At 38.1% G+C, this 20650-nt stretch overlaps 1 protein-coding gene across 1 annotated transcript in view; it reads left to right on the top strand.

The window, feature by feature from the left end:
• Positions 1 to 18002, top strand: part of FGD4 (FYVE, RhoGEF and PH domain containing 4) — a 79362-nt gene extending 61360 nt beyond the window's left edge. The window contains exons 8-16 of the mRNA XM_012641051.1: positions 1578 to 1636; positions 1969 to 2115; positions 8007 to 8179; positions 11805 to 11835; positions 12041 to 12133; positions 12451 to 12576; positions 14766 to 14906; positions 16318 to 16458; positions 17548 to 18002. Coding sequence (XP_012496505.1) covers positions 1578 to 1636; positions 1969 to 2115; positions 8007 to 8179; positions 11805 to 11835; positions 12041 to 12133; positions 12451 to 12576; positions 14766 to 14906; positions 16318 to 16458; positions 17548 to 17805 — 1169 coding nt within the window. The 3' untranslated portion in view covers positions 17806 to 18002. The remainder of the gene's footprint in view (positions 1 to 1577; positions 1637 to 1968; positions 2116 to 8006; positions 8180 to 11804; positions 11836 to 12040; positions 12134 to 12450; positions 12577 to 14765; positions 14907 to 16317; positions 16459 to 17547) is intronic.
• Positions 18003 to 20650: the final 2648 nt, after the last annotated feature.

Here is a 20650-nt window from a genome sequence, read left to right as displayed (position 1 = left end):
TGAGACCCCTATTTCTACAAACAAATTTTTTAAAAAAGAAATGTGCTTGATATTCAACAAGTAGTAACAATACTGGCATATAGTCTTAAAACATTGCTACTTTCCCTTATAATTTCTTGCCTTCTATTACAAGTGAATCTTGGTCAGAGTTGAGGAACACCAAACATAATCTTTGGTCTTGGAACCTGAGTCTTTGCTTGAACACAAGGTGTCTGATATGTTTTTTCCACCATCCAGTGACTCAGTGACCACAGAAACTTCTCTTCTTCCTTTCTCCTTCTACAGCTGAGAACGAACCTGACTTGCCATCTTTCCCTAGCCTACCACTTCCTAGGAACTCGGCCTCAACCCACTTTTCCACCCAGCTGGCCTGAGTGCTGGTGGCTGTGGAGGTGGGAAACACCACTGCTCTTCCTCCGACTCATCCCTTGAGCATGGCCCCAGCCCATCTTATTTTGTCTTTGTATATCCTGGATCCTGTATCAAGTGCACAGAATTGTTCAAATCAGAATAATTCTCTAAAATGTAAATTAAAATTCAGTGTTTTCTATACCTAAAGACTTGGTCTTCCCTCAAGATGCCTGTGTCAAAAATGAGAAAGTTGGTGACATTGTAGGGCATTTTATTACTCGTTTTGATTTCCCATTGCTACTTATGCTAAAATTCTAAGGAAATCACAGAAGGGCTTTTAGTGCCCTAAAAGTAGAGGGGAAAGCAACAAAAGTGCATTCTGTTTGGCAGTGCAAAGAAGACAGAAAGTGTAGTGCAAAAGTGATGAGGTTGTTGTGGTAACAGAATTAAGCAGGCCAGTATGCAGAAGACAAAAAATAAAGGAAGAAAACAAGACCTGTTTAGGACTGAGAGGTACTCCCTGGGGTTGGTCCAGCAGAAGGCCTCGGCTTCCGTAGCTCTTCACCAGCAGCTCCTGGCGCTCCTGTGATGTCCATAGCAAAGGGTTCCCATTGCCATGTCTCACCACCACCTGCCCCAGCAACAAAACCCTCCAACACTGGCTTCAGAAGATTCCTTGACCTGGGCTAGAACCAAGTGCATTTTCCTAAAGAATGTTGGTTGAGTGGTTAATTTGCTCATAAGACTAGTAAAATACTTATTGCTGCTAACTTGTTTTAGACCTTTGAATCAGAAGACCTGAGTTTAAATCTGGCCCCACAGTATCACAGGTGTGTGACCTGAGCCAAATCAAATTACTTCTCCTTTTCTTTCATCTGCCAAGTGGAGCTGATATGCCATTTAGGGATGTGTAAGAATTGATATTTTTATGGAAGTGTCTGGCAAAGTACCTTGGATCAAATTAGTGTACACTGTAAATGCTTGTTAATTTTGAAGGTACATTATGGACTAGATAAGCCTGTGACTTTTTATAAGGAAATACCCTTTAAGTTCCAAGTAATCTGCTTACAAATGAACTTTTGAAAGTATCCGGTTTGTAAATGCTAATTGCGGTTACTTTGTGTAGTGTCTTTGGTCTCAAGTTTCTTACTTTAATGTTATTGAGCTATATAGTAGCACAGGAAGGACAAGGTATATTTATTTACTTTTCTTTTTTTCCCATTTAGAATCCCTTGAAATTATATCTACAGCAGCAAGCCATTCTAATAGTGCAATAAGAAAAATGGTAAGTGGTTTTCAGAGGAGACAGGAACCTTCTTAGACAGTTGTCAAAAATAAAGCCCAATACTATCTGTTGGTTTGGACCAAAGTAAATTCAAATAGGTAAACAAAAAAGAATGTTCATAAAACGTTTAGTGTTATCTAGAATAATCCTTTCCCCTCTTCTCTGAGAGGTTTCAACTTGCTGATAACTGATGCATTTTATACGAAAATATATGCTTACTCTTAAAACCTTCTGAATTGTATAGATTTTAATTAAGGTCATAATATTATTAAAGCCACCAAATTGAAACCTTCTTATATTTGATCTTACTGTGTTTTGTTTTAATTTCCTAGGAGAACCTAAAGAAACTCTTAGAGATTTATGAAATGTTGGGAGAAGAAGAAGATATTGTAAACCCTTCAAATGAACTAATAAAAGAAGGACAGATCCTCAAACTAGCTGCTCGGAACACATCAGCACAAGAACGCTACCTTTTCTTAGTGAGTAGTATAGTGTCAGCAAGTAACATAAGAAAAATTCATAAAAATTATCACATACATATTGGAAAGGTAGGATACTTGCTTACCAAAGCAATGAAATCTAACTTGGTTTAATCAACACTGCCAGGATTCCGTATAAGGGAATGTGCATTTCCTGACAATTCTCCTCTTAATCCTCTTTACATCACTATTTTTTATCTTTCTAGGTTAAAAAAAATACATAGACAAGGTTGTGAGACCTGTGTCTAAAATATCTATGGGAAAAGTACATGAGTTAGCTACATAGTTCTTTTTCACTGCAGTCAGTCCTTGGTCCCTTCCTTCACTTCCTGGAAATGACAATTAGTCTGGGATTTATCTCAAATGTAAGAGCTCTCCCTGGAACATCCAGGCCATTAGTTTTTTTTTATTATCTGTCCACACGAGCTTTATGCTTTGTTACCTAATGAATTTCAATTCCTTTCTATAATAAGATGATAAGAATCATAATAATAGCTAGCATTGACAAAGAGTAAGCTAACATTGAATAATAGTTCAATAAATGTTAGCCGTTGTCATGATTGTTACTAAAGGCAAGGAACAAAGACACGTTGGTAAAGAGGCTGCCTAGCGACTAGCTCAGAATGTTATTCCCGTCTTTTTCTGCCACAAGGCAGTCATCTCACCAGCCATCGCAGGAGTTGTCATTCGGAGCTTAGGTTTTTGTTGTCTATTTCCAGCCTCCCATGAAAGGAAAATTTATAGAAACTAATTGTCATGCAGAGGGGTATTCAGTATCTCTCAATCTTTTTTTTAAAAGAACATTTGGTTACCATATGACCCAGCAGTTCTACTCCAAGTTTGTATAACTCAAGAAAATTGAAACATGTCCACACAAAAACCTGGACATCATTGTCCACAGCAGCATTATTTGTAATAGTCAAAAAGTAGAAACCACCTAAATGTCCATCAGCTGATGAATCGGTAAACAAGATATGGTATATCCATACAATGGAATATTACGTATCAATAAAAAGAAAATACTGATGCATGTACATGGGTGAAGCTTGAAAACATTGTGCCAAGTGAATGAAGCCAGTCACAAAAGGCTACATGCTGTATGATTCCATTTACATAAAATGTCCAGAATAGGTAAATGTACAAAGATAGGATGTCATTAGTGGCTGCCTAGGGCTGTTGGGGAGGAGGAAGTGGGTACAAGATTTCTTAATATGTCATAACATGTTTGGAATTATTTGAGCTAAACAAATATTTTATCATTCACAGCTTGTACAGTGAGCCAAACAGAAAACAAGGTATCAGGGTTCTGAGTTCTTTCCAGAGATCTATTGTAAAATATAGGTTTTATTGCTCAGGTATGGCAAGGCCAACAGTTCAGGAGACAATTGCCATTGAAAAGACAGATCCCAAGAGGCGGGAGGGCAACAGGGGAACATGCAGAAAATGTGGGCAAGAGCCTTCATCATGGTTTCCACAGGAAGGAATGGGAGAGACAGAGTGACAGGCTTAGGACTGGCCGTTTAAATATTTCTCTGGGCTCTGGGGCATAGGGGTTGTTGTCCTGGCCCGGGGGTGATTAGAGCAGGGAAATAGTGGCCCTAGAGAGTAAGAGCTGGATAAAAGCGGTGGTTGAGGGTGTGGGCTCTGGATTGGTTGGTTTCCACATGAAAGGTGAGTAGTTTACTATCCCTAAGAATTAGGTACTCTTGGAAGGGGCAGTCTCTTCAGTGTCAGCAAGGCCTTAAGGTGTCAAAGCATCAAAAATACAGAATAAAAAGCTGTGCTTAATACACTATTCTGGGCAAAATCCCTGGGAGTCAGTGTCTTCCCTCTGTCTTTACCTTTTAGGTGCATGGCTGATTCTCCTTTCCTCTCTTCCTCATTAGCGTTACAGTCTCTGTAGTTAAACTTTTAGCTCTGTGTCTAACCAACTGCCTTGGTTTAATTGTCACGTTTGGGAATTATTTTGGAAATAATTTTATGTCTTGATGCGAGCCAAATTAAGCAGCTCTTGGGAGGGCAGATGGTGAAGAACGCTTGGGGGAAGAACATGACAGCTGGTAACTTTGAGGAAAAGACCCATCTTTTCCACTTACTTTAAGCTATCAAACATATCGAGCCCTTGCCTGCCAGGAGAATGGGGTCATGTGGCAGGCGTTGTAGGAAAGTCACATTCATCTTTTGAAGACCCAGTGTAGCGTTCATTCTTTTAATCCACCCTCTCCAGTATTGTACCTGTCACAGATTCTCTTCTCTTGCCAGCACACTTTTATTCCCATGGAGCATCTTGTTCTCTTATATGTAGAAACTTCAGAAGTACCATTTTTCTTTTCTTTTCTCTCTAGAAGGAAAATGAGAGCTACCTTTCTATTTCCTACTCTTGGGATAGTACGTTTGTGTCAAAAGGCAAATTATATTTAGAATCAGTGATCCTCCTGTGTTTGTGTATTGGCTTGCCTCCACACTGCACTTTCTCCCTTTTTAAAATCAATTCGGGTACCATCTTAGTCCGTTTTGTGCTCCTATAATGGAATACCTGAGACTGAGTAATTTATAAAGAACAGGGATTTATTTCTTACAATTCTGGATGCTGGAAAGTCCAAGACTGAGGGGCTGGAATCTGGTGAGGGCCTTCTTGCTGTATCATCCCATGGCAGAAAGCATCACTTGGCGAGAGACCAAGAAATTGAATTCACAGCCTGAAGCACTTTCATAATAGCCATTAATCCATTCATGGATTAGTAAAGCCTCTCACCTAAACACCTCCCATTAGGGTACACCTTCTAACACTTACATTAAGGATTAAGTTCCCAACACATGCTTTTTCCGGGACACATTCAAACCATGCTGTTTTCTAAGGTATTCTATTAACTGACTAACCATATCTAACATCTGAACTTTTTTTTAAAATCACCAAATTATCCCATAGAATGACCTGAGTTTTTATTCTTAACTTGTTGGAGTTGTTTTGTTCCTTATTTCCTTGTAGCTTGATAGATTCAGATTTTTTTCCCTTATTTAAACTTTAAACACAGACCAGGCACTGGAAATTTTCTGCAACAATATATTACTATCTTTTAAAATAAATATTAATGAAGTTGTCACTGCTGAGAACATGAAATTGCATTATTTCAGTCAAATAAGTATATTTTAAGAGACTTGAAATAAATACTTAAAGAACACTGGAGATCAAGAAAAGGGACTCTCCCTACATTTTCAATAAGGTTGAGACTTGCTTCTAGGTTTTGTCACAACCAAGGACTTCTACAAATTGCCTCGCCAGTCTGAGATTGCTTTATTGATCACTACTTCTGAGCTGTGGGTGTGGAAAGAAAGGGAATCTTCTGCACTGAAAGGGAAAGTCGATGTACTCCATGCTATAGTTGCTATAACTTCTTTCAGTACTAGGGGAAACCCAGAGAGAACTAATTCTCTTTGTGAAAGGTGATGGTGGCTTTTGCTATAGGACCAAGACTCACAGAGGGAACAAGACTAGCTACCTGATTTCTTCACATATATGGTGTCTCCTTTGTAAGCAATTTTTTAAATCCTGCAAAAGTTCTCACTTTCACCTGTACAAAGAAGAAAAAGATATTTGTTGACTACCATTAGATTGTGATCAAAATTGTGTAAAATTAATATACAGTTATTGACAATTTAGAACATGAAGTTCTACTTAGAATATAATACAGGGAATGTAGTCCTGAAAGCAGGAAGGGCAGACAGAAACATACATATTTGTAAGATAATCTGTCATCTTATATGAGCATAACTACCAAAAGCAAATGCTAAGAACCTTCATATTCGCAGACTTGTGTCTCTAGAAAATAATATGACTTTGCTGAACTTGATAAAGCCAACTGGAGCACAAGTATCAGATAACTCAGAAATGTAATGCCGTAACAGTACATTTGTCAGTCAGTTTGCAGAAATAATTCGGTTATTGTTGATGGCTTGAACGTGTGAGCTCTATCCTTGTGGAGGTAGCTTTGCAGCTCCTGTAACATGCACAGCCTTGACCCCATCTCTTCCTGAGAAGACCTAGATAAAGAGGGAAAGAAATGTTAACACGAAGAGTTAGCAAGCAAGCTGGTGCCTTGGTCAAACTATGATATGGATGGTGATGAAAAGCTTTCAGAGTTTTTCCGAATCTCTGGAATCTGTGTGCTACAATGAGGCTGTGATTGCTGCACTTAAATCCAGTGGACAGTTAATGATAAAGGCATAGGTCCTTTTCTATTAATAGCAATGTAAATGTGAATTGTGATACTGGATATATCTAAAATGTATGTAGGCTTTTATTTCTACATTCTCCAGTGTGGAACTGAAACGTATGACACTGGTTACAGGAAGTTACAAAATGATATATGAGAAACAACTGGTGAAGCATTTACTCTCAGAATGAATGCAACAGGCTGTGTCCCATAAACATGTTGGAATGTTTTATGCACCCATCGATATTTCTTGTCGTCATGGCAGTGTGAAGCCAAACAGAGGGCCTAGCAGGAATAGTCTAGACTTAAATCCCAAAAGAGAATAAACTGAGAAGACGTGTTGAATTTGAGCACTTAGTATGTGCGAAGCATTATTCTAAACACTTCACATTTGCTTCCTCATATATTCTCAGCAACTCGTGACTTTACAGGTAATGATCCCGAGGCATGAGTATTTACACAGCTGATAAGCAGTAGAGCGGAGGCCTGAATGCTCTGTCTGGCCTCAGAGTTACACTACCATATCGTACTCAGCTGAAATCCCACTTAAAGTAAAATCTTAGAGAAAATTTGAAAAATTAACAAATTGAGAAACTTTGCTGAAGCAAGCAAAATAAAAATGATATTGAATTTAGAGCACGTGCTGTTAGGATAGTAAATTTTAAAAGATAATTTTTTTTTACTCTTTAATTGCTCTTGTCTTAGAAAAATATATGTAACCCTAGAAACAACCTAAGACATAATAAATATGAAGTACGAAAATAAGAATGGGCCTTCTCTAAGGAATCTGCCCACAAATTAACCCAAATATTTAGAGTTTCATTTCTTTGCATGTTTTAACATACTCAAAAGTGAATGAAATGCTTTCACAAAGTCACTGAAAGTGAGATCGTATGACGTCAGCCGTCTAACATTTTTCATGGTCCTGTTTAGCAAGGGCTATTATTGACTGGAAATGAGGCACTGTACATAATTTGATTCAGTTTCAAAATAATGTTATTTTTAACATAGATGTTATAAAGAATAAGGCTCTATCTTTAAAGACCTTGATAAAACCGATGGCTTTTCAGTAAATTCATATGTGGTAAATTCTTAAGCAAAATTCAAGGATTCATTATACAGTTGTACAGCATTGTGTGATCCAGTATAAAACAGGGATCTTGGCCATGTGACTTACTTTTTAATGGAGTTTAGTGTCCAAACCCCACATTCTAATAAAATTAAACTAATAAATTGGCTATTTTAAAAAACTTAACATTAAACACTCTGGTAAAAAATAACTGCTAAATATAAATATTTTCTTCTAATAACTATTTGAGACTTGCCCTCTAAGACATAACAACTAGAAATTCTGGTGTATAAGGCCTTTAACTTAAGTTAAGAACTTAAGTTTCTAATATACAGAAGATCCTTAATTGTTACTGAATTTATTGATCTAATTTCCTTAAAGCAATAATACAAAATTTATGAACCATGAAAGGGAAATATATTTTTAAAAATTTAAGAATATGATTATTGATATAAGCATAAAATCTCAATGTAGTAGTAAATAATTTTGCTCATGCAGGAAGTACCATATTCCCTAGAAATTTCTCAGGATTTTTGTCCAGGACTACTTTTAAAATTGATCACTTTGTTATTTTCCTGTTTATTGTTGTGTGTTCTGCCTCCTTGCAGTTCAACAACATGTTGCTGTACTGTGTGCCCAGATTCAGCTTGGTGGGCTCTAAATTTACAGTTCGAACCAGGGTTGGCATCGATGGGATGAAAATTGTAGAGACTCACAATGAAGAATATCCACATACTTTCCAGGTATCTGGGAAGGAGAGAACATTGGAACTCCAGGCCAGGTAAGAGAGCCATTCTTATCACACAGCTTTCCAAAAACATCAGAATGAATCATAGGACTGAATGGTTCTGAGGGTTTTTCTCCAAATGAATGCTACAGATCTCTGGGGATCTGGTTGGATATAAATGGAGAACTGTGAGCTCTTGAAAGGCAGGCATCATGTCTTCCTCTCTCTTGATTCCTCCACAGTGCCTGAGACAACAGTTTGTGCACACACAGTAAACATTCAATAAATTGATTGACTCTTCAGAAATACAGGGTCCTGAGAAGATGAAGTTGTTGCAATCAAGCCACAATCTTGAGACTTGCAGGAAAAAGTTCTCTTCTAATCATTCCTTCCATCTCTCCTTTTGGTGCACAAATATTTATTAATGCTTATTCTTCCATGTTAAATTATGAGTCCTTCAGAGGCTGTGCATTCTTGGACCTATGTGCATTTGAGAGAAATCTTCATAGGAGGCAGGTTGGCAAAGGTCATGCTTCTCTGGCCACAGGTGGAGGATACATGAAGGGAGCCATTTGGGTTTCAAGTGGCCTCTGGCAGCCAGGACTTCTGGAAAGTATGGCTGTTGTTACATGTTTTACTGAGTGGGCAAGAAAGGGCTGGCTAACAACTTCCCTTAACCATAACTATGTTTTGGGGTGGGGAGGGAGACACATGAGAACCACTGCAGTAGATCACAGCTCCCTCATGCGTGAACCTCTGGAAGACAGGATGCTGTCAGGTTTTGAAATATCTACTTTAGAAGACAGTTGTGCATTTATCATGCAAAGGAAAGCCTAGCATGGTCAAAATTTAGATACTCCACAAGGTCATAGATCAGAGAGTTAAGTACCAATTTCTGCTCTAGTCAGTGTTGCTATCCTAGAATCCATGGAGAGGTAGGGTGTCCTTCTGTTCCTTTGTACCAATAGCATGTGGTTCTGGCTACTCAAGTGAATTCATCCTGGACATTTGTACTTAGTAAATGCCCGAGAGCTTAAACTTCAGACTTTCAAAAGAGAATAAAGCATTTTAACAGGAATCTGTGCCCACGGAGTTTGGAAACTGTTAAGTTTACATTTGTCAGAAGGTATGGCAGGCTGGGAAAGTTTAAAGAAACGGCCAGGTCTTTGACTTCCTACAGAGAATATATACTGAACCTCCCATAACTTAAGGTGCAGCCAGGGGACTGCTTTGAAGATTAGCAGATAGCATTTCAAGCTTGAATTATAAAGGTAATAGATTTGGCTTTGAACGTAATGGTTTTCCTGCCTTATCATGGTGGGCTTTGGGCCCCAGCCCCTCAAACCCAGAGAAAGAATGTATGATTTTGTGAAGGCTCCTGGCATGAGTCCTCACTGCATGGTTGATTCACTAAGTTATTGACGCTGACAACAGGGAATGCTCACCCATCGTTGTGAGCATCATAGGAATCTTCATTGCAGGAATGAAGTGCTGCTGAAATTTCAGCATACTTCCAAATCTGCAAGCTCAAGAGATGTGTGCAACAGCAGGGGAGATATTTCTAAGATTTCTTGGTTTGCTTAAACAGAGACTTAAATCCTCTATTAGTGGGTTAGGCTGTTTTCTTTGTAGGATGGGGCTGACTAGTGAGGAATTTTCTTAAGTACGGGCAGTCATCACTTCATAACATTCTAATACACAGTATTGGGATACATTCCAATTAGTATTGGAAACATGGCATTCTTCCTTAAATTTCTTACTCCCCTAATCTCATTGCTCTAGTTACATTTATGACTATATGGTGATATTGAAGATCTGAATTAAGTGATTACTTTCCATCTGGTCTATAATGGTTCTCTCAAGAATGGAGACAAACATTGGAGTTCCAAGAAAGTCACAGTGTCAGAGGGATTATGTGGAACCAAAAATTGGGTGTGTGTTTGGAGATGATTAAAGAGTGTTTGTTTCTGAAGCCAACTAGGAAAAAAGGGTTCCATTTTTCTTGCTAAGGCATGTGTCAGCCTCAAGACTGACCTCTTACATTTGTGCTGCTTCTTCCACACTGAAAAGGATAAAAGGCATTCTGTTTTATATGCAGAATACTGTTATGGTTTTCTATTTCTAAGTAGAAATTAAAATCTAGTAATAAAGTAAAAAAAAAAAAAAAACAACAAAAAACTCTACCATAACTAAAAAAGTAAAACAAAAAGCATTAAAGACTTGTCAGGTTTCTTTGCATCTGAAAGGGTAAAAGCAGCTAGCAAGGACCTGGCATGGTGGCTCATGCCTGTAATCCTAGCACTCTGGGAGGCCGAGGTGGGCGGATCGTTTGAGCTCAGGAGTTCAAGACCAGCCTGAGCAAGAGCGAGACCCCGTCTCTACTAAAAATAGAAAAAGTAGCCGGGCATGGTGGCACATGCCTGGAGTCCCAGCTACTTGGGAGGCTGAGGCAGGAGGATCGCTTGAGCCCAAGAGTATGAGGTTGCTGTGAGCTCGGCTGACGCCACGGCACTCTAGCCTGGGCAACAGTGTGAGACTCTGTCTCAAAAAAAAAAAAGCAGCTAGCAGATAACCACGATCCCAGGGCAACAGAGCCAGAAGGGCAAGGCACTGCAAAGCAATGTAGAGAAATTTTTTTGAAGGGCAAGATTGAAGCCCCAGGTGGACAATAAGTAGAAGCTTCCACTTGACAGACATAGATTCCAACAACATTCCTGGCACACAATGGTGCCCAGAAATCAATTTGCTGGAAAGGTGATTTTTGTCATAGGAACAAACCTCTGACCAGTCTCATGCATATTTCATACCGATGGGAATGAGGCAGGTGACATTCAGGCCAGAACTCAAACTTAGCCCCAGCCTACCAAACACATGCAAACAAACAGAGCCCACTCCTTGATACTTGTCAAAATCCTTCAATTTGGAGATCTTACCCAGTGCATAGTCTACTAACAGGGATTTTTCAAATATGGTATATGACAGAAGCTGGCTACATAAGGAAATAAAAATTGCCTTAACAGAAAAAAGAGAACTTGATTACAGTCAAGGAAATTTTTTCCATAAGAATTACTAATCACTGGGGTCCATTAATCTGTGAAACCCCTTTTGGCAGCATTTAAAATTTTTATATGCTTTGCTTTATCTATAATAGGTTAGGTATGGTATTGCTTGAGGCCTCCTAGGAATAGGAAAATAAAATTGTTTATCAAAGGAAATGTTAAATAGCTCTCTAAGGCTTTACAGAGATATTTTAGATTCTCAAGGATAATTATAATCTTTTCTAAGATGGGCTGTAGCTAGTTGCTTTTAATAGCCTTCATGTGTTTTAGAAAATTGGAAGATTAGCTGTTACATATCCAGTATAATGCTAGATATACAGAGTCGCCTGATATGTAGAACCAGATGGTGGTTATTAAACTTGTGTCGGGGCATTATATTAATAGAAGCTAAACGTGACTCTCCCTGTCAGAATTTATCTGTACAAGAGTCAGTGGATAGTTTGAACCTCTGTTTAAGAATTTGTTCATTTCTCAGAAATTCTGTTTAATTTTGATTGTAATTTCTTCCAGGACATCCCTGAATTTTCTGAAAAGTTGGAACAACAATAAACCATAGTTTTACTCACCAGGTGTAATTCATTAATGTTCTCTGTATTCACTTTAATTTTGTTTTGTTTTAGTTCTGAGCAAGACAAAGAAGAATGGATCAAGGTAAGCCTGATTTCTATTTTAACTCTTTTGGTAACCTTTCTATGTATACACAAATGTGTACATATTGATGTGTTGGTTTGATATACAGTCATTAGAACAAATTCTTTATTTTTTAAGGTGATTCCTATCATAGATATTTGTTTGGTAAAGTATATTCAATAATTTGCAGGTGAAACTTAGTATGTGCTTTGAATTTAACTTTTAGGCCCTTCAAGAGACCATTGATGCTTTTCATCAAAGGCATGAAACCTTCAGAAATGCAATTGCAAAAGATAATGACATTCACTCAGAGGTTTCTGTAAGTTGAATTAAATTCTTAACTTTAAACCCTTTTATCTCTTTGCAGTTGCAGAATTTCTGTGTCATCATTTTGTTATCCAGCCTTTTTTCTTTACAATGTCAGAACTGGCTGTTTAGCCAGAATCTCATTCCTTCTTAAATGACTACAATAGTTGAGTGCCTTTTCCTACTGCTTAAACTTCTATGAACCTTTCATTTCTTTTCCTTGAGTTTCAAAATGTGCTTTGAACAAAGTTGTTAAAGTGCTTTTAAAAAAATAACAATAAAAGAGAAGTTGTTTTTTTCTGTTAAAATGAATCAGTCTTTCCTTTTTAGACTGCTGAGCTAGGGAAAAGAGCCCCAAGATGGATCCGAGATAATGAAGTGACAATGTGTATGAAATGCAAAGAATCTTTCAATGCACTGACACGGAGACGGCATCATTGTCGAGCATGTGGACATGTAAGCGAGATTGCTTGATCATTAAGGTTGCTGCTAGTAACTGTATAATAGGGAAAAGCATCAACTTGGAAAAAGACAAAAAAAAAATCCTTTAACAAAAAACTTAATGAACTTATTTTGGTGCCAATTCTGTGCCAAGCACCATGTTGGGCCCTATAGAAAAAATGATAAACAAAATGATCCCTAGCTTCACAGAGCTTACATTGTAATGGAGAAAATAGACAAATAAGAATTTCATATTACTATAGATAGAATAAAAGCAATCAAGAAGTTAAAATGGAAAGTGTTGGTAATGGAGAAAGATTTGGAACCAATTTTAGATAGAAAATAAAAAAGACCTATCTGGGAGGTTGATATTTAACCTAATACCTAAAAGGTGAGAAAGAGCTAATTATAAGAAGGGAGGCAGGCTGGGTGTGGTGGCCTCATTTTCTCTAACAAGGCCTGTAATCCTAGCACTTTGGGAGGCCGAGGCAGGAAGATCGTTGGAGGCCAGGAGTTTGAGACAGCATAGCAACACCTTGCCTCTATAAAAAATTTAAAAATTATTAATAGCTGGGTGTGGTGACATGTGCCTGTAGTCCTACTTAGTCGGGAGGCTGAGGCAGGAGGATCACTTGACCCCGGGAGTTAGAGATTGCAGTGAGCTGTGATTGTGCCATGGCACTCCAATCTGGGCAACAGGGTAAAAACCCTGTCTCAAAAAAAAAATTACATCATTCACTAAGAAATTATACACATTTTCATTGTGTCAGTGTTTATTGTGTACCTGGTGAGCAGAATATTCAAGGACAGTCTCTCCTGAAGTTTACAGCCTAGTAAGGGAGACAAACAATCAAATAATCACACAAGTATATAGTTAAAAACTGTCATGAGATCACATGTGGTGGCTTAGGCCTATTATCCCAGCATTTGGGAGGCTGAGGCAAGAGGATGGCTGGAGGCCAGGAGTTCGAGATCAGCCTGAGCAACATAGTGAGACCCTGTCTCTACAAAAAAATTTAAAAATTAGCCAGGCGTGGTGGTGCGAGCCTGTGGTCCCAGCCAGAGTTGAGAGGATGATTTGAGCCCAGGACTTTGAGGCTGCAGTGAGCCATGATCACACCACTGCACTCTAGTCTGCGTGACAGAGCAAGACCCTGTCTCTTAAGAAAATAAAACAACTGTAATTAGTGCTATGAATGTAAGTACAAGGAACTTTAGTGGCATAGTGACAGGAGATGTTCTCTATTCTGGAAGTATTAGAGGAGTCTTCCTTGAGGAAGTGAAATTTGAGTCAACGTCGGAAGAATGAGCAAAAGTTAACTCACTGAAGCAGAAATGAGAGTGGAAGGGAGCATGGCCTTTTGGTGATGTAAGAAACCAGTGTCACTGAAGACACAGATCCAGAGGGTAAGAAGGGCAAATTATGCAGGACTTGGTAGGCCACAATTAAGAATTGGTTCTTTACCCAAGAGCAAAGGAAGACTGAATGATTTTAAACAGAGGAGGGAACATATCAGATTAGCATTTTTAAAAGGGCGTCTAGTTGCTGTTTGGAAAATAGCTTGGGGAGGGGGACGTAAGAATGGGGATGTGGGAGCCAGTAAGACTATTATAAGGACTGGTCATGAGGCTAGGAAAGTAGGCCAAACTAGGACATTGATAGTTGGACTTAGGTGATTATAAGGAAGACAGAAAAATAGATTGAAGATATATTTAGGAGGTAAAATCAGCAAGATTTTGTAATACGGTGAATCTTTAGGGTGAGATAGAAAGCGGTGCTGGGAATGACTCAGGTGTATCTGACTTTCGGGGACCGGTTAGATGACTGTGCCATTTCCGGCAGTGGGGAGGAGCGTGTGGGGTCGGGTAAGGACGGAGCTGAGGGCAGGAAGAATGTGAGTTCAGTTTGCGAGGATATTGATGAAATACCCAGAAGTATAAAGAGTAAAGGTCTGGACCAAGCCTTTGAGGATCTTCTACTTTTGAAGGCCAGGAAGAGAGAGGGATGAGTGAGCAGGACCCATCACAAACAGCATTACAACACCTTGATACATATTCCTAATGTTTACGGGGATTTTCTCAGTCTGATAAAAATCTGCCTTTTACATTTAACTTTCTCTCATTAATCAGTACCTATAACTAATTACTGCTTAAGTCTTACCCTTTATGATTGTTCACTCTTCATTTTTCTTTTTAAATTTAAGGTGGTTTGTTGGAAGTGTTCTGACTACAAAGCTCAACTTGAATATGATGGTGGTAAATTAAGCAAAGTTTGTAAAGACTGTTACCAAATAATAAGTGGATTCACAGACAGTGAAGAAAAGAAAAGGAAAGGAATTTTAGAGGTATGAAATATTAAATGTTAGATATTTTAGACTTTTATACAGGAACATAGAATTCTCTTAGCCATGAGGAATACAAGTAATATTTTGTTATTTCTCTGAGTATTTAACACATTGACTGCCACACTAGAAAAATTTTTTTTTCCTTACCTAACAGTTTGCAAGCCAGCCTGGGCAATGCTGAGTACTACCCTAAGGGTTTCAGAGACAGAAAATAGAAGTTACTGCAAACCAATTACTTTCCATAATGTAAATAGTAAAAGCCATCATTTACTGTAATGGTTTTGTTCCCTTTTTAGCCAATGATTTATGTATTAAGAGACAAAGCCGAAAGCTATAAACAACTCTATAGAAAATTTATTGCAAGAAAAGTTTTATTATCTCAGGTACTAGGATAAAGATTGCTGGCTGGTGTTTCCTTTTTGCTGTTACAGTCTTGCACAGTTGAAGTAGGTATGGCATCGTGGTTGAAAGTTGAGGCTCTAGGCCGGGTGTGGTGGCTCACACCTATAATCCTAGTACTCTGGAAGGCTGAGGCAGGAGGATCCCTTGAGCCCAGGAGTTTGAGTTGTTGTGAGCTAGGCTGACGCCACGGCACTCTACCCAGGTTGACAAAGTGAGACTCTGTCTCAAAAAAAAAAAAAAAAAAGTTCAGGCTCTGGATCCAGACTGTTAAAGTTCAAATCCCAGCATGTCAATTCTTAAAAGTATGATCTTGAGAAAGCTACTTGAACTCTGAGCCTCAGAGATACTGAAAGTACAAACTTATCCATGTTGGTGTAAGGATTAAATGAAATAATACATATATCGCTAAGAAAAGTGCCTACATAGTAGCAGTCAGTAGATGTTTAACTCTTTTTTTTTTTTTTTTTTTTCCGGGCTAGAGTGCCGTGGCGTCATCCTAGCTCACAGCAACCTCAAACTCCTGGGCTCAAGCGATCCTCCTGCCTCAGCCTCCCAAGTAGCTGGGACTCCAGGCATGCGCCACCATGCCCGGCTAATTTTTTCTATATGTTTTTAGTTGTCCGATTAATTTCTTTCTAATTTCAGTAGAGACGGGGTCTCGCTGTTGCTCAGGCTGGTCTCGAACTCCTGAGCTCAAACAATCCGCCCGCCTCGGCCTCCCAGAGAGCTAGGACTACAGGCGCGAGCCACCGCGCCCAGCCAGATGTTTAACTCTTTATATTACTAGATTTTGAATGTAAATAGAGTTAAAATTGACTTAAATATTTTTCCATGTTAGTGATGGTGTTTAAACAGCAATTTGCAAATGAATCTTTTTTGGACACTCCAAAGAGACATTTTATCTAAACACATTGTACTTTGTGAATATTTCCCTTCAGTCTAGTTACTTCTCTCTCTGGTTCATTGTGTGTTCATTCTCTCTTGCTTTCTCTCCATTGTATTTTTCTAGATTGAATCGGCAGAAGTCTCTGGAAACAGTGTGGTGTGCAGCTTTCTTCAGTATATGGAGAAGTCAAAACCTTGGCAGAAAGCTTGGTGTGTCATCCCCAAGCAAGACCCTCTTGTGCTGTACATGTACGGTGCCCCTCAGGTATCTACAGCACATGTGTCTGAAGGGACCACTGCCCTCAGGGGCGGAGGAGGGGGGTAGTCAGTAAACTCAACATCCTTCCACTGCTCCCCTCTAGAACGAGAGAACTCAGGCAGTTTCACTGTGTTTCTTTAAAATTGAAATTAAATTCAAGTTTGTCGTTTAAGATGATCAATACATTTTGTAGCTAGTATTTTCTGCAACCTGTGGGTCATCTGTCCCCTTCTCATTCTCTAACCTTTTTTATTCAGTGGGTTTGAAAAAAGGTGAGTTGAATTAGGAATGAGCATGAGGAGAAAGGAGGTTGAAGCAAGAGGGGAGAACAAACCTTTTAATGATAGAAAATATTAAGAAAAGACTTTTTAATTTTGTTTGTTTTTGCCTTAATGGATATTCGAGGAAGAGGGAATTTAAATCAATCTTGATTACCATTCAGTAACAGTTTTTTGGGAACCGTGTGTGTATGGATCAGAGATAAATCTATGGGAATAACAGAAATACAGGTTTAGCTTCTAGTAAGAACAGCACCAGGAAATATGGATTGTGTTGTGCTTAAAAAAAAAAATGGAATGTATAACACTTAAACCAAGTATGAATTCGCCCTTAAAATATATGTTTACATTAAGGGCTAGTAAAGTTATTTTATTTTAGAAATAGACTAAAAATGCCAAGATATACATTTTATTCTGTTTCATTGTTTTTCCTAAAACTTTTTCCCTGTCCATAAATCAATTGATGAATAAATAAGTCAGGCTTTAGTAGTGAAATCATCATAAATGCTTGCTGGTTTAAGGCAATAAGATGGCTATTTTCTTTCTTTTTTCACTGAATGGAGAGTCGAATGGGCTGCCTCGCAGAAAGAAGGTGTAGTGTCGGTGAGCCTGACTTGGGTGTCGGCTCTCATTCATTCAGTCGACATTATCAGGGGCCTCATGTACAGGCCCTGGGCTAAGCACTGCAATTCCTCTCTGCCCACGGAGAGCTCACCTGTATGAGGCAGGAGGAGGAACAGAGGTTTATTAGGAGGAAGGGCCACATGCAGCAAAACTAATACAGCTCATGCTCTTATGTCCAATGGTTTTTCCTTAGGACGTCAGAGCCCAGGCCACCATTCCGCTCCTGGGCTATGTTGTGGACGACATGCCACGGAGTGCAGACCTGCCACACAGTTTCAAACTGACCCAGTCCAAGTCTGTGCACAGCTTTGCTGCAGACAGTGAGGAACTGAAGCAGAAGTGGCTGAAAATCATCTTTTTAGCTGTCACAGGTGAGACACCAGAGGGGCTAAATGAGCATCCAGCCACCTTGGACGATCATCCTGAACCTAAGAGAAAATCAGAATGCTGAACTCCAGGACCAACCATGGTGTGGAGGTCTCAAGACTTACAGCCCAAGACATTCCCAGTTCTCCCTACTCATATCTTAGCACTTTATGTTGAAAAATATAGTCTCATAAATGCATCTTTTGGGGACTATTTTCCTATGTTTATGTACTCTTAGTGAAGTTAATGTGCAGAGCCATTCTACCTATAAAGTTTTGAAATGTGAAAAATTGAGCATTTTTGAGCTATTCCTTGAATATATACTTTTGTCTTGAAGAAAATGTTATCATTGATTCTTTCAGCATCAGGTTAGAGTGAGCACTTTCAATTAAGAAATCCTTTAAAGTCTTCTCTTTCACACGTAGGACCTGTAACAGTTTAAAAGATATACCTCCATGTTGCCAAATAGATCCATAGTGAAAAATACAGGGACAGTTTAGACTATATTATCAACTTATTTAATTTAGTTTTAAATCTCAAGCTGCATAAATGGTGTCTGTTCTTTTTAAAAGAAAAAGGACAAAGTGTTGGTGTTCAGATTTTTGACTTATTCAGGAAAGGTAATACTTGTTTTTGTAGAAATACTCCTAAGAATACAATATCTTAAGTATATAGCAATTATGTGTATATAGTATTAAATATATATATACCATCCATGCTTTTCTCCTCAGCTTTAGGTTCACATTCATCTCTAATTTATTTTATAAATAGAAAGCATGGTTTATCTTGGAATCGAGCGGTGTTCTAAACTTAAGAAATGTTTTTAGTGACTTGTTTAACTGATTGGCATCTAAGGGTATTGGTATTTTTATAATAAGCAGTAATTTACATGGCATGGGATATATTTGTGAATTCCAGCAGTACTTCTAACATACCTTTTTTTTGTTCTGTGCCTATTTAAAACAGTGCCTCTCTTAGAAGGTGCTATTAATACCTATTTAAATATAAGATGAGGGTTCAGTTAATGCTTCAGTTTTGATTATTCTGAGATTAAAGTGCATTTTGTCACTGGGACGGTCAAAGTCAGAGGTTATTTTACCTTTTACAGTGCTAAATTCAGTGCAGTACTTAACATCAGCATGTACAAAAATTTTCACCAAAACCTGAACTCTACGAGACACTTGACATTACACAGAACTGGGACGTGTGGAAACTACATTTATTGTAATGATTTTCTTTTCCATAAGACGATTAAGCACAGTTACATGAGGACTATATATAATGAATACTTAGGATAACTGTGTGGGCCTATTCCTTTGTCAGAAACAAAACACAATTGACACATGATAACCTATGTTTGGGGTGGGGGGGCTGGTCAATAGATATTAAAGGAAGTTTGTGCTCAACCACCTCACCATAGAAGGGAAAAACATAATATTGAAAAAGCAATATTTTAATGGAAGTTTTTTGAGAGGTATAAATGACTGAAAAAAGTCTGAGAATTTTCTCCCTTTTATCCTCTTGGGAATTTTAATAGACAAATTATGATTCTTTGTCATGAAGACTGCTCTACAATATATTGTACTTGTGATTAATATTTCACATTAAGTTCACTGTTTAACTTAATTCTTCTCTCGAATTTTACCTTTCTGTTTTCTCTACACTGTCATACCCCAAATAGTCTCACTTTTTACTATACCAGTCTGCTAGAAATATATAAAAATGACCCCACTAACCTCAGTCTGTAAGGATTACACCTTAAATGTAGAACAGAATTTGAGACTACCACACATTTATTCTAGCCCTGTTACTTTAAGAAGTATCTTATCTTTTCCACCCCAAAGAAAGAAGTGAACCAATTATTGCTGACATAATTAAGTTCCCTCCCTCCATAAAAGGAATACTAGCCATGATCATTGACATTAAACCAAATACTTGGAGCCAAAAAGAGATAAAGGTAGCGTCTTAGGCCCTAGTAAATCAGGGAACAGACTAAAAGAAATTTTACATTGCTTCTCTTATCTAACTGCCCACCGTGTGTGTGTGATACGTGTTAAGAGTAGTTACTGAGAAAGTTAAAATATAGCTATAGATGATGCTTTGGTTTTCTTAAGAGAAGTAATAGGAATGTAGAATGATTACCAGGGGAAGCTGACTTTTGTAAATGTGGATATAGAACAATGGAAATGTATGGACCAATGAGAAGATTTATGAGTCAGATTATTTTTGAAAACTATTTCGAACAGCAAGAAAACTAGACTTTCCCTACCCTTAAGCTCTTCTGGAATAGAAATAACAAGGACACTCAAGTTTTGGCTCAATAAATAGCAATGTTATTTAACTTAGATTATTAAAAGAATATTCATGTAAAGAGAATATTATCATGCTCTTAGTCATTATCTTTCATTGTTTTAAATGAGAAACATTCGTGCTAGAAGAGAACGTCCATTTATCCAGTCACCATCTTCACTTTCCACCCCACCCTCAGCTAAACACAAAGAGAAGCAATGAAACAGCCTTACCGGTTTCTCTTATTAAAGATTCATTAATGCTTTTACTTCAAGAAAGGTAAAGGAATAGTCTTAGCATTTATTAAACAGCTCAACTAAAAGACCTCAAAGTGTGATCGGTTATGAGAATAATCAATGTCTTTTCCTTTGAGACACCTGAGCAGTCATGACAAATTGAACCTAAACAAACCTCATTGGTTGCTTTCCTATTAAAACCAACATTCTGTGAAAGTTTTAATTCTTTATTTTCTCTCATTTGGTGCTTTCCAAGTCATCTTTTCTTTAAAGTGCCCTTCCTTCAAATTTAAAAAATACTTTGTTTGACAAAATTGCTATTCATTACAAAACATTCCAGTTTTTAAAATTAAATTTTGCTTTTGTTGAAAGTCTACCAGTTGGTGTGTTAAGTATAAAATGCAG

The sequence above is a fragment of the Propithecus coquereli genome, unplaced genomic scaffold (assembly GCF_000956105.1).
Source record: "Propithecus coquereli isolate 6110/MARCELLA unplaced genomic scaffold, Pcoq_1.0 Scaffold16, whole genome shotgun sequence".
Lineage (NCBI taxonomy): Eukaryota > Metazoa > Chordata > Mammalia > Primates > Indriidae > Propithecus > Propithecus coquereli.
The sequence above is the reverse complement of the archived record's forward strand: the minus strand, read 5'-3'. Positions and strand labels throughout refer to the sequence as shown.